The 13,324-nt window shown below is 45.4% G+C and overlaps 1 protein-coding gene across 1 annotated transcript in view; it reads left to right on the forward strand.

The window, feature by feature from the left end:
• The first annotated feature begins 338 nt into the window (after nucleotides 1-338).
• The window catches only part of FANCA (FA complementation group A), a 53,379-nt gene continuing 40,393 nt past the window's right edge, over nucleotides 339-13,324 (forward strand). The window contains exons 1-10 of the mRNA XM_063109405.1: nucleotides 339-411; nucleotides 1,130-1,239; nucleotides 1,688-1,781; nucleotides 3,443-3,585; nucleotides 3,699-3,794; nucleotides 4,969-5,042; nucleotides 9,213-9,325; nucleotides 10,369-10,451; nucleotides 11,153-11,186; nucleotides 11,650-11,716. Of these exons, the coding sequence (XP_062965475.1) occupies nucleotides 339-411; nucleotides 1,130-1,239; nucleotides 1,688-1,781; nucleotides 3,443-3,585; nucleotides 3,699-3,794; nucleotides 4,969-5,042; nucleotides 9,213-9,325; nucleotides 10,369-10,451; nucleotides 11,153-11,186; nucleotides 11,650-11,716 (887 nt within the window). The remainder of the gene's footprint in view (nucleotides 412-1,129; nucleotides 1,240-1,687; nucleotides 1,782-3,442; nucleotides 3,586-3,698; nucleotides 3,795-4,968; nucleotides 5,043-9,212; nucleotides 9,326-10,368; nucleotides 10,452-11,152; nucleotides 11,187-11,649; nucleotides 11,717-13,324) is intronic.

Raw genomic sequence — 13,324 nt, forward strand, 5'->3', positions numbered from 1 at the left:
GGCGGGGCGGAGCCGGACGCCACGGCCGCCCCACGGGCGGGTCGCAGGGCGCAGCTGCGAGCGCGGGCCGCTGGCTTTCTGCATCTGCCTCGACTTGGGTTTGCCAGGTTGTCTCTTCGTGCTCAGCTCTGGGTCACGCTCCGCAGGAATAACCCGCGGGGGGCGGCGCCGCTTTCTCGCACGCGACGCGCTGCCGTCCACACCGCAGACCCCAGCTCCAAATCCGCACCTGCGCCCCGCGCTCCCGCTACCACCAAGATGGTCGCTGCACGGGCCCCGCCCCCGGCAGCCACAGCCAATGGGGAGGCAGCGCGGGCTCTGGCGCCGCGCACTGCACCATGGCGGACTCACGGGACACCGCCTCGGGCCCGGGGCCGGAGGGCCGGCGGAGGACCTGGGCCCAGCTGCTGGGTAGGTGGGCGGTGCCGGCCCCGCGACCCCTCTCCGCCCGCGCCGCCGCGAGCGGTCCGACCTCCGGAGCCCGCGCCCCACCGCCTGTCCCGGGGTGGCCGCCGGGCTGGGGCTCTCGCACGAGCGACGGCCTCGGCCCCGTACCCGGCCTGTGGCCTACCTCCGAGGCACCCCTGCGTCCCCGCGCGTCCCCTCCGCCCCCAGTGTCCCCCACGCCCCTCCCCCTGAGGCTCCCCTCCCTCCCCGCGCGTCCCCTGCCTCCCCCGGTGTCCCCCCACGCCCCTCCCCGTCACTGGGACGTCAGCATCGGCAGCTCCACAGACTAGGGGCCCAGGTGTCACCCGACGTCGGTCCACAGCGTTGGGCTTGGCACCGGCACCGCACAGCCCACGTGGGGCGGGAACCAGAGGTGCGGCACTGACGTTGGTGCGGGACTTAGCTGGACCGCCGGCCGGATTCCGGTGTCACGGTCCCTTCGCGTCCTGTCCGCCCGGTCCCGCGTCGTGCCTCGCCCTGCCGCGGTCCCCTCTTCCCTGTCCCCCAGGACCTCGGCCCGGGAGGGTGCTGCCGCTGTTCTTCCCAGTGCCCCAGGGTGTTTGCCTGGTGGCTTCTTGTGACTAGCCGCGTGTGTCCTCGGTGCGCAGGACCCGCGGCACCGTCGACACGGCGTCGTTCTTGAACAGTGCTGTCGTTTTCTGAAACGGGCTTTCCCTCCTAGCCGGAAGGGTCGAGAGGCAGAGACACAACCCCGAAAGGGAGCGGAGACTACAGGAGTCAGCCGTGCACCTCCTGAGAAGCCGCCTGAGCTTGAACGACCTTCTGCTCGAGGTGAGAGGAGGTCGGTTTGGCCTTTGCAGGCAGACTTAGCTCTGGGTGTTGGACCCAGCCAGGGGTAACCTTCAGCAGAAAACACTGGATGGCCGGCCGGTGGCTCACTTGGGAGAGTGGTGCTGATGGCACCAAGGCCACGGGTTCGGATCCCCTTACCTGTCATCTTTTTTAAAAAAGAAGAAAACACTGGAAAGCCTCGTGAGTCCTTGGTGGAAGCAACTGTTAAATGTTGACTAGGTGAGGGAAAAACTGGAGCATTTCTCTGTTTGGCGATAAGAGAAGTTGAAAATGAATTTAATAATAATTCTCACATGACCTTAATAAAGTTCACTTTTTAAAATATTTGAAAGTAGCCCTGTAGGCAAGCATTATATATGCACACAGATTGTATTTGTGCACCCGCCTTGGATTTTTAAAATGGAGTTCTTTGTGTTTTGGCTTCTAGGTAGAAGGTCCACCATGTAAAAAATTGTGTCTGAGCAAATTGATTGGTTGTGACAGTCCTGAGGCTTACACTAATCATTCTAGTTCACTTATAGGTGAGTTATAGCTTCATTTTCTTAATGTAGTGTTGCAGAGGACTTTTTATATATGGTGACCATCATTTGTTTATAAGAAGTAGAAATTTTAATTCCCCAGATATTGGTTTTTCACTTGTGTGTGTAGTCACAAATTACAAATCATTTTTTTGTGACAAGCCGCCGTGCTGTGTTTAACAATGTTTAGCTCAGCCTGGGGACTCAGAAGCAGTAGGAACCACAGCGTCCCTTGGGAAGGTGTGGAATAGCGACGACAGGGACATGCACCTCATTTGTGGAAGTGGGGACAGCAGGTTGTGCTGTGCCAGGGAGGGCAGGCCAGAGACCAGAAACATGTCTCCAGGTGCTCCCTCTCCCCCCCAGCTTGAGAGTGTGAGACTGGGAATGTTCTGGGGGAATAACAAAATAAATTATTTTTTGATTATTCATATTTGTATTATGTAATGACTTTCAGAAAGTGATATTAACTAATTCGTTAAATTTCTTTTAAAGTAACCTTAAATAGTAGGCCTGCCTAACAACTGATGATTAAATGTCATTGATAAATGATATTGATTTTCACTGCCATGATTGTATTTGAATTTCATAAATTATGCATCATCATTCTAAGGAACCAAGCTCAGCCACACACTTTCTTGTGTGGACTTTTGGATCAAGACATAAAAACTTACGCAGGAGGATCTGTAATCTTGACCACAGAAACATAGACCTTTAATCCATAAGTTTTTTAGTTTGTTTTTCCTGCTAAAGATATGGCTACCATACTTATTTATGTATATATGAATAAGATAAAAGCCCGTAAATAAAAACAAATAAATTTCCCATAGAGAAAAATTAGGAACAAATAATTAGCATTTTCTTTCTTTCTGCCATGAATTACATCTTGACCACAGCAGTTGATGATTTCTGGTGCTATAATTAGAAGTCTATAAAACCATTGGAAGTGCTTTTACTAACATATCAGTGTGTGTTTTCAGAGCCTGGGGGATAATGGGCATGTACTATACTTTCCTTTTTTTTTTTAAATGAGTTTTGGCAGCCACGTAAAGTAGAAAATGATTTGCTTGTAGGCATTACCTCTTTCCAGGCTTCTAGCACCTCTTACTTTACTGAATGCAGATCAGAGGCTGGTGACTGCCCAAGGGTCAGCTGTCCAGGTGCCACCTGACAGCACTGAAGACCGAGCACACCTGTGGCCTTTGCCCACAAGCGTGGCAGAGCTTGAGGGACCCCTGCCCAATTTTGACTCAAGATCAATGTAAAGTCAACAGCAGGCTTGTCTCTTGACACTAAAGTATTAGAAAATCAGAAATTAATTAAGAGTCTGTTGGAGTTCTAAATTTATTATGCTGCTTTGGAAAAAGATGATAAAGTTCTTGGTCAGAATATATGTGCTAATGTCACTTGTTTTGTGTCGCATGAAACAAGAAATATGTGTGTGGAACTCTGGGTTCAGAGGTAGCCACTGATTTTCTTGTGACTGTTTTGGTCATGAAATTGTCTCAGTGTTTTAATTTGTGATTTTCCCTTTACATCTGTTCTCCCATTTAAAAAGCAGTTTTCTGGGATGCTACAACTTAAAATAAGCATTTTAAACTTCAAGTCTTCTGCTTTAAATTGTATCCCATGTTTTAAGAGAAAGCTGTGGTTTTGTTTTTCAGGCTCTGCTTTGCAGGATCAGGCCTTGAAGCTGGGGGTTCCTGTGGGAATCCTGTCGGCCAGGGTGGTCGCCTCTGGCCTGGAGCAGGTCTGTGAGGCTGCAGCAGAGCCCAGTCACCTCGTGCTGCTGAACCCGGAGCAGAGAGTAAGATGAGGAACCATATGCGGTCGTTACTTTTCAGCTGTTTGAGAAAGTAGTACATTTCTTGAATATTGTTTCAGGTGCCCATTATGTAAAAAGATTTACTCTCTTTTCAGAAGAAACTGTCTTCTTTGCTAGAGATTGCTCAGTATTTACTGGCACACAGCATGTTCTCACGTCTTTCCTTCTGTCAGGAACTGTGGAAAGTACAGGTAAATTTAAGAGTGTAACTCTGACTCTCGAGTTTTTTCAAGCAATGTTCTGTTGATTTGGGTGGAGCCAACAGAATCCCTACATTTTCTTAGGAATTCCACCACGTGTCTCATTAGTTGTGGGGGGGTGCAGCAAATGCCTCTGTGGATGGGAAAGAAGCACCTTCCATCACCGTTTGTCGGTGCTCGCCCATTGCCAGCAGTGCTTACTGGAATAGAACACACCACGAAAACATGGCGCTCTGTCTTCTTCGGTATATGATTATGAAGAATTCTCCAGGGCAGTGTAATAAATTATAAAAATATAATTGAAATACTATTGGCTATTTTTTGAAGCATCTTGAACTCAGTAAGCTTATAGATTTTTGAAGAGTTGACAGAACTCAAAGTAACCACTTGGTGCTAAATGAGATCAGCAAGTGTGTTGAAAATGGAAAGAAAGAACCAAGGTGATTGCTCACTTGTGTTTTCTTCCTCCTCCCTTCATCCAGCATGCATTATGAGGCTCCTTTATCTGTCAGGCTTTGTTATGGTCTCTGCACTCGTTTCCGTCGAGTCATGAAAAGGGCATCTAAATGTACATGAAGTGCAATGATGTAGGTGTTCATGGGTGTGCAAAGGAGGTGGACGTGTGTCAGACTGGACAGTTAGCAACGGTGTCCTGGAAGAGCTGGGAGTTGCCGGAGTGGGAGGGAAGCATGTGGGTTAGCTGGACGAAGAAGGTGAGGATGCAGTGAGTGGGGGTCTCGAGCAGCAGATGTGTAGTGAGGTGGTGCCTGGTCATGTGGGAGGGTCACGAGGGGCCCATGTGCCATGCCGATGAGTTTGAACTTTCGTTCTGTAGCTGTGAGGACAGAGAAGAGATTGACATGTCCAGTTTGCATTTTGGAATATTGTGTTGTCCACAGTGTGGAGAAAGGTCTGGAAGTGGGTTTTGTTGGAGCCTGGGCAGGGAGGAGGTCAGGCCCTGCACAGCAGCAGGAGTGGAGAGGAGAAGGGAGTGAAGGGTACATGTCTGAAGGCTGAGTGAACTTGAAAACCATAAAACACACGTGTCAGGCTGTGCTCATTACTCCACTTTAATTTTCAATAGGTTAAGGTGGTTAAAAACCTAGGCTGAAGATTTGTAGGAAATGCATGCATAAAGGACCTCATACACTGTTATTTCCTTCAGAATTCTTTGTTGCTTGAAGCTCTGTGGCATCTTGATGCACAGCACGTCGTGAGCCTCCAAGAGCTGCTGGAAAGGTAGTGTGCTAGTGACTCCTCAGTGTCACCTCAATGTTAGATTTCTTTTTTTTTTGCAATCTAGTTTAGTATAGATTATTTATATTTCAAATCCAAAAATCGCCTAGAGAAAGTATCTTTTATTATTTAAAGAGAACATTTGTTGTAATTGAAGTCTTTATCATGCACATTTTCTTTGTATGAGGTATATCTTGTGATAATAATATGTTTAAAAGCTAAAAAAGATGTCCAGGTAAATGTGTTCGATAGAATACATGCAGCTACTTTCGTCCCCTCCTGAAATTCCATTAAGGTTAGAAAAGGGACTTTATAAAAAGGTGTAACCCCATAGAGATAGAAGAGTGTAGGAGAGGCAATAGCAGAAACAAAATTTTGAAGCAGGAAACAGATGGACCAATAGCAAACAACCTAGAAAACTTGAGGAAGACCTGTCCTGAGCCAGCACGTGGAAAGAAGCCAAGCCAGTTCATTGTCTTCGTTCCTAAAACACTCATGTTGATGACACTGGGGAGGTGAAAGACTCAAAAGGACTGATTGAAAGTATATCTAAAAAGCATCTGGAACCTCAGGTGCCCTCCCTTGCTGCTTCCCAGCCCAGCAGAAGGCTAGAGGGTTACGTGCTTATTCTCTGGTCTAGTTTGGGAGACTGTCAAGCACTTGGAAATGCCATGCTGAAACCAGGTGGTGTGGCACTGACTCACATTGGGATTAAAAGCTGGACTTCTTCCTTATACCAAAAAAATTCCAGATGAATTAAAGAGAGAGAAAAAATGAAAATATAAAAGTGCTAGAAGTCATAGAGGAATGTTTTTATAATCTTGAAGTAGGAAGGCTTAATTATTATATAACACACAGAAGCTATGAAAAAAAAAAGATTAGTAAATTTAACTAAATGGAAAACACATTTCTTAACACATACACACATAATGTCAGAACACCAAAATCTGTGAAGCAGAAATGGGCAGAACTGAAGGGAGAAATAGACATTCCAACAATAATCGTTAGAGACTCCAGTACATTCTTTCAGTATTGAATAGATTGAGTGAGATTAGCAATGATGTAAGAAGACATGAACACACGTACCAACTTGCCTTAGCTGACAACCACAGAACATTCCTAGTTGTAGCTAAATGCACATTTATAAGTACATGTGGAACAGTCTCCAGGATGTAGCACCAAGTTCAGGCCATAAAACAAGTTGGAATAAACTTAAAAGGGGCGAAACGATTCAAGATATGTTCTCCAACCACAAAGAAATTTAATTAAAATCAACAACAGAAGGATTTGTGTAAAATCCACAATATTTGGAAATTAAACACACTTCTAAATAGTCAGTGGGTCAAAGAAGAAATCACAAAAGAAATTAGAAAATGCCTTGAGATGAATGAAAACAAAAGCAATATACCAAAATTTATGGGAGCAGCTAACAAAATGCTTTGAGGGGAATTTATAGCCTTAAAAGCCTGTATTTAGAAAAAGAACGTTCTCAAATCAAGAACATAAGCTTTGACCTGTAGAAACTAGAAAAAGAACAAACTAAACCCAAAGCAAGAATAGGGAAGAAAATAATAAGAATTAGAGTAGAGAGCAATAAACTAGGAGACATAAAAAAATAGAAAAAAAAAATCAATGAAAAAAATTGGTTTTTTGAAAAGAGTAACAAAATTGACAAAACTCTAGCAAGACTGACCAAGTAAAAGGGACCCGAATAACCGAAATCAGGAGTACAAGAAGAGCCATCACTACTGATCTTACAGGAACTAGAAGCACTGTAAGGGATGCCATAGCCAATTTGTACGTCAGCAAATTAGATGACATGGAAAAATTTCTGGAAAGACGCAAATGACAGAAACCAACTTAAAAAGAAAAAATCTGAATAGATTCGTAACAAATAAAGAAACTGAATTACTAATTTAAAAAATTTTCACACAGAAAATCGCAGCCCCAGATGACTTTACTGGTGAAATACCAAACATTTAAAGAAGAATAATGCCATTACCTTGTAAAGTCTTCAGAAAATAGAGAAGGGAACACTTCCCAACTTACCCCATGAGGCCAGTATTACCCTGATATAAAAGCCAGACAAAAAGGACACAAGAAAACTACAGACCAATATCTCTAATGAATGTAGATGCAAAAATATTAGCAAGCTGACTCCAGAAACAGAAAAAGGATTACACCCCATGACAAAGTGAGATTTATCCCAAAAACACATGGTTACTTTAACACCTGAAAATCAGTTAATATATTAATAGAGCATAGGACACTAGTGATCATCTTAATAGATGTAGAAAAAAACAGTTGACAAAATTCAACACTCATGATAACAACACTCAACAAACTAGGCATAGAAGGAAACTTTCTCAGCCTAGAAAGGGCATCTGTGAAAAACCCACAGCTAACTCGTAGTTAATGATTAAAGACCGAAAGCTTTCCCTTTAGGATCGGGAAAAAGACGAGGATGCCTACTCTTGCGGCTTCTATTCAGCATTGTATTGGAGGTTCCAGCACGGACACCTGGGCAAGGAAGGGGAAAAAAGCACCCAGATTGGAAAGGAAGAAATGAAACACTCTTTGCAGATGGCATGATCTTGCATACGTACATGAAATGTCAGAGCTAACGAACGAGATCAGCGAGGTTGCAGGATACATGATCAGTGCACAAAATCAATTTTATTTATACACAGTAATGATGAAAACTAAATAAATATAACAGAGCATTAAAAAGAATGACTTAGAAGGGCCAGCCCGTGGCTCACTTGGGAGAGCGTGGTGCTGACAACACCAAGTCAAGGGTTAAGATCCCCTTACCGGTCATCTTTTTTTTAAAAAAAGAGTGACTTAGAAATAAGGAAGTGCAAGATTTGTACTGAAAACTGTAAAACATCACTGAAAGATATTAATACCTAAGTAAATGGAAAGACAGCCTGTTTCCATGGGCTGGAAAAGTTAATGCTGTTAAGATAGCATTACTCCCCAAAGTGACCTACACATTCAGTGCAATCTTCATCAGAGTCTCAGCTGGATTTTTGCAAACATTGACAAGCTGATCCTAAGATTGATAGGGAAATGCAAGGACCCAGAATGGCGAAAAAATTTTCAGAAAAAAACTTACTATAAAGAGACAGTAATTGAGTCTGTGTAGTGCTGACATAAGGGCCAATGTATAGATCGATAGAGCAGAATTGAGCCAGGCATAGTTTCATACGTTTATGGTCAGTTGATTTTCGGCAAAGGTACCATGATCATTCAATGGGGAAAATAGTGTTTTCCACAAATGGTGCTGGGACAATGATATCCACACACAGAAGAGTAAGGATGGACTCATACCACAGACAGCAGTGAGCTCAAAATGTGTCAGAGATCTCAGTGGAAGAGCTAAAACCATAAAACTCCTAGAAGGAAACAGGTAAATCTGCCTGACATTGGATTAAGCAGTTTCTTGGATATGACACCCTAAACTCATTCAGCAAAAGAAAAAAAAAGGGATCAATTGGCCTTCATCAAATTTAGAAACTATTGTATGTCAGAGACCATGATCAAAACAGTGAAAAGACAACCCACAGAATGGGGATAATTATTTGTGAGTCATATATCTGATAAGAGTCTAGTATTTAGAATAGATAAAGGACTCATACATCTCAACAATAAAAAGACAATCCATTCGAAAACGGACAAAGCATTTCAATTGACATTTCCTCAAAGAAGGTACACAGATGGCCCATAGCAGGTGAGAGGTGCTCCCCTTGGTTATCCACCAGGGAAATGCCTGACAGGTGAGGCTCCCTCGCTGCTCTCCCAGATCATGGCTGTGCAGGTCACGTAGGTGTTTGCGTGGCTGGCACCCTTGAGAGCCTGCAGCATGTACTTGCTGCTGCCTGTTTTGTCACTGATTACGTTACTATTTCTGTACTTCTTTTGCCCCTAACAATGGTAAGCTACTCCAAATAAGTAGACTTCAAAAGTGATTACTTTTTATGTCAGTGGCACCCAGGTAGTGCCACTTTCCTGGCCCAATTATGACTTCCTGGGGCAGAAAGGCTTAGGCAGAAAGGCTCATCCTGGCTGGCCCAGCTTCCTAGTAAAATGAGCATTGCCTCAAGAAAATTGCCTGATGATGGAAGTAGGGTGGTTGGATCTAGTCGAGCTTGTGTCTGTGTGTGTCCTCAGCCACCCTGACATTCAGGCCGTGGTGGCATGGCTCTCCAGGAACCTGTGCCTTCTGTGCGAACAGATAGAAACATCCTGCCAGTACACTGACATCGCCAGGACTATGCTTTCTGGTATGTTCACGGCAAGAGATGGGTTCTTGGGTAAAATTTATTTTGTTTAGTGGGAATGCCTCTAGTTGTGAAGATCTGTGGGTAACAGAGCAGTCTCCCCAGACCCATGGCCATGGCAGTCCCCCTGTGACATAGCTCAGTCTGAATCTGTCGTCCTGGGTTGGCACTTAACTCAAATGGTGTGGAAATTCTGGTAGGTCAGCCCACTTACTGGGTGCAGGTGTCACCATACCCTTTCCATGGAGTGATCCAGCCCCTTCTCTCCAAGCCAGCAGACCCTGTGTTTGCAGTAGTCCCTCAAGGGCAACACCTACACCCAACAGTTAGATGGGAAGTGGAATGTTCTGCACAGGTAGCTTGTGGGTTTGTTCCTTTGCAAAAAGCATATTCCTTCCTAAAACCTTCTTGGTAGCATGAGCTGTTTAAGATTTCTAAAGTCCTGCAATCTGGTTCCAGATAGGTTAAGTTGAAGATGAGACAGAAAATCTTTCAAATCTGTCTTCTTGCTTCTAATCTTTTAAAAAGATGTATTTCCTGCCCCATTCCTTAGAACGTGATGCTCGTGTTGGAGACACAACGCATAAGACATCCTGTGGGAACTCATTTTTGTTTGTTTTATTTATTTTTTATTTTATTTTGGGGTTTTTTTGGTGGCCGGCCGATAAGGAGACCCAGACCCGTGACCTTGGTGTTACAAGGCTGCTCTGTAACCAGCTGAGCCATTGGCCAGCCCATTGTTTGTTTTAAGAGAAAAAAATTCATAATGTAAACTTGATTTATTGAAAGTATTTCCCTCTCAAATGGAATGGCAAGAAGAAAAGTCTGTTCCAGTGAGGGTTTTGGTTGCTTGCTGTAGTCAGGTGGGCAGTGAGCTCTTCAGGGCTTCCCTTAGGCTTAGGAGCAGAGGGTCCAGGCAGCTCCACGTGGGCCTGGTTAGCCCTCGAAACCATACGCACATCCACCTTCTGAAGTGGATGGTCTGTGTGACTCAGCTGTTTGGAGACCATAATGTATATAACTACTTTGGTTTTGTGGTTTTTCAGATTTTGTGCGAATGCTTATTTTGAGTGGATTTCAGAAAGATTCGGATCTGCGAAGAACTGTGGAGCCTGAAAAGATGCCCCAGGTAGGAGGTAAAGTAGAATGAAGAACCGGGAGAATTGGCCTCCTTATAAGAAGGCTGCAGCCTGGACAGCTGCCCCATCCCGAGTTTTTAGTCCCTTTTGGAAGTTCCTGGGCCAGTGGCTGACATTTTGCCCCACATTACGATTTGTAAGATTTTTGCGAGGAAATCTACTTTGTGGGTTTTGTGAGCTGCACCAAGTAGTATCACTAAGTCCAGTAGATGTGAGGGAATGGAAGTCAGCAGTGATACTTTCTTAGCCCCTGTGTTCTGGTTTCCAAGGGTCTTGAGGGTTATGGTCTGTAGCGCCATAGCCCAGAACCAGGCCTGTGCTTTCTGGACAAGAGGGCGAGGGAGAGCTCTGCCAAGGGGCATGCCAAGCAGATTCAGCAAAGCTCCTGAGCCCTCCCTGCAGAAACCACAGGCTGTGTGAGGTGGGGCTGGCCAAGGCCCCAGCACAAAGCTTCAGGCCATGCTGAGAGGCAGTCGTGGGGTCTCACTGTGGATACTTCCAGAAGGTTCTGCATTTCCACTGGGTCTGTCTCCTCAGTATTGTAATAATTTCTAGGCCTAAAAGGAAATCTTAAACGTGGACCTCTTTCTAAAGTCAATTTCTTATTTTAACTTTAGAATAACAAGTAATTCTCTTGTGACTGCTTGAAAATTGTGATGTGGTGGTCATCATGAGTGTTCTGTTTTGACAGGTTGCCCTTGGTGTGCTGCAGAGAATGCTGATCTGTGAGTTGATTGCCCTATGGGCTGATTGACAGTGACTTGATTTGCTGATAAGCTATTCTGACAGTTTTCTGTCTTTCCATTTTAAGAATTTCACCTTGCTGTGGACTCCACTATGTGTAGTCTTGATATTGGGAGCCCCCCTTTTTTGGTTGTAATTTGGTATGAACTTACTCTCTACTTCTTATTTTGGCTATCAATTTCCAGTGGCTTCATATTCCCAGAGGTGTAGAGTGACACCAATTTAATCTGTGGTTAATAGGAAGTATTTTGTTGTCACTTATTTTGACGAATTTTAGAGGCTTACAGACTTTGGTAGCACTGAAGGCACTTAGATGTCTTGGTGGACATGGTGCCGTGGGGGGGGGGCTTGGGGAGGCTTCTGGAGGGCTGTGACTTAGAAACTGAGTCATTGTTTTTGGTGGCCTGTCTTGATGTGCTATTTCCTGTTCCCGACTGTTGTCAGTTGCGCTTGATGCTTTGGCTGCTGGTGCGCAGGAGGAGTCCTCATCACACAAGGCAGCACGGTGCTGGTACGTCCCTGGGTGTGCACAGGGAGGCTGTTCCTGCTAAGTCAGAAGTCTAAGATAATTTAAACACTCCCAAGTGTCAACAGCTGACTCCTGAGCACACTTCCTCTGCATTTGTGATAACATCAGGAGGGGGTGACAGTTGGAAGGCACTGACCAGCCTTCTCCCTCGGAAGATGAGGCAGGAAGCCGGGCCCCTCTTACTGTGGGCTCATGTTCTGCCTCTGGAATTCCTGCACTCCTGTCTTATGGAATGGGACTCCTGAGAGTTGTTGCCAACCCTTCTTCCCACCTACTGTGCCCGCCCCCCCACACTCCCCCGGGCCTTCTCACCTGAGTCTGTCCTTCCCTGTTAGACCCCTCACCATGGGGCTTTCCAGAATACATTGTCATTCATCTCCGCCTGCTCTCCAGGGTCCTGCTCAGATTCACCAGAAGTCAGTTTTGCTGCAGTAACCTCTCTGTGCATGGTTCTGCAGAGATGCATGTTGACACACTTGAGGATGGGAGGAGGGGCCTTGGGGCTGGTGGAAGGTGGAGTGTCTTAGTCGGGGGAGGTGGGGTGGTTTAGGTTTACTTCAAACTGATGTGGGTAGGGGGAGCTTGAAGTTTGAGTCTTGAGAAACACGAAAATTCCCCACCATTTCCAGGCCTTCTCAATCTTTATTTTCTTTTTTTGCTCCTGATATCCTGTATCCACAGTTACTTTAATAGTACTCAGGTAAATGTACTGTATAATTCAGTAGTCATTAAAAGTGCGTAAAACACTGAATTATTCTCTAAATGTTTATGTGTGCGTATTAGTTAGCTCAGGCTGCCATAAAAGATTCTGTAGACTGTGGCTTCAACAACTGACATTTTCTCACAGTTCTGGAGGCTGGAAATCCAAGATCAGGGAGCTAGCCAGCATGGTTGAGTTCTGGTGTGGGCCCTCTTCCTGGCTTGCAGACCATGCCTGTGTCTGTGTCCTCCATGATGGAGTGAGAGAAAAAGCTGTCTGGTATCTCTTCTTGTAAGGGCACTAATCCCGTCAGGAGGCCCAACCCTCATAACTTCATCTGAACATAATCACCTCCAAAAGGCCCCACCTACAAATACCATTACACTGGGAGTTAGGGCTTCAATACGTGAATTTTGTAGGGACACAATTCAGTCTGTAGCAGAGTGCTTGTTTTCATATTCTGTGTGAATAGATTCCTCAAACGGATGTCCAGAGAGTTGGAGAACAATCGCTGGTCTATCTCTTTTTTAATTGGTTGCCAATACTTTGAACTCATGCATCGTCTAACAGTCTGGGTGGCCATCCTCCCTCACACACTGGGAGAGGGAGTGTTCCCAAAGCCCTGCCCTGTGAGGACGTACAGTGTCCCCCACCCACCCGTGTACCCTTGGTCTCCCTCCTGCCCATGGTGTTGCGTGAGCACCTGAGTTTGCACAGAGCCAACGTCTCACTGCCAGGTGTGTAGGTGTTCATTTAACTGCTAGGACCGTTGATTTTCTCACCTGGGGAATTGGGATGTATAGGCTCCTTGCTGCCATCGGTTGTGAGGGCTGTGTGACATCTGGATATGAGACATTTTGCACAGCTGTGTGTAGGCCAACTCCACATGC

This window comes from Cynocephalus volans, chromosome 10 (assembly GCF_027409185.1).
Source record: "Cynocephalus volans isolate mCynVol1 chromosome 10, mCynVol1.pri, whole genome shotgun sequence".
In the NCBI taxonomy this organism is placed as follows: Eukaryota; Metazoa; Chordata; class Mammalia; order Dermoptera; family Cynocephalidae; genus Cynocephalus; species Cynocephalus volans.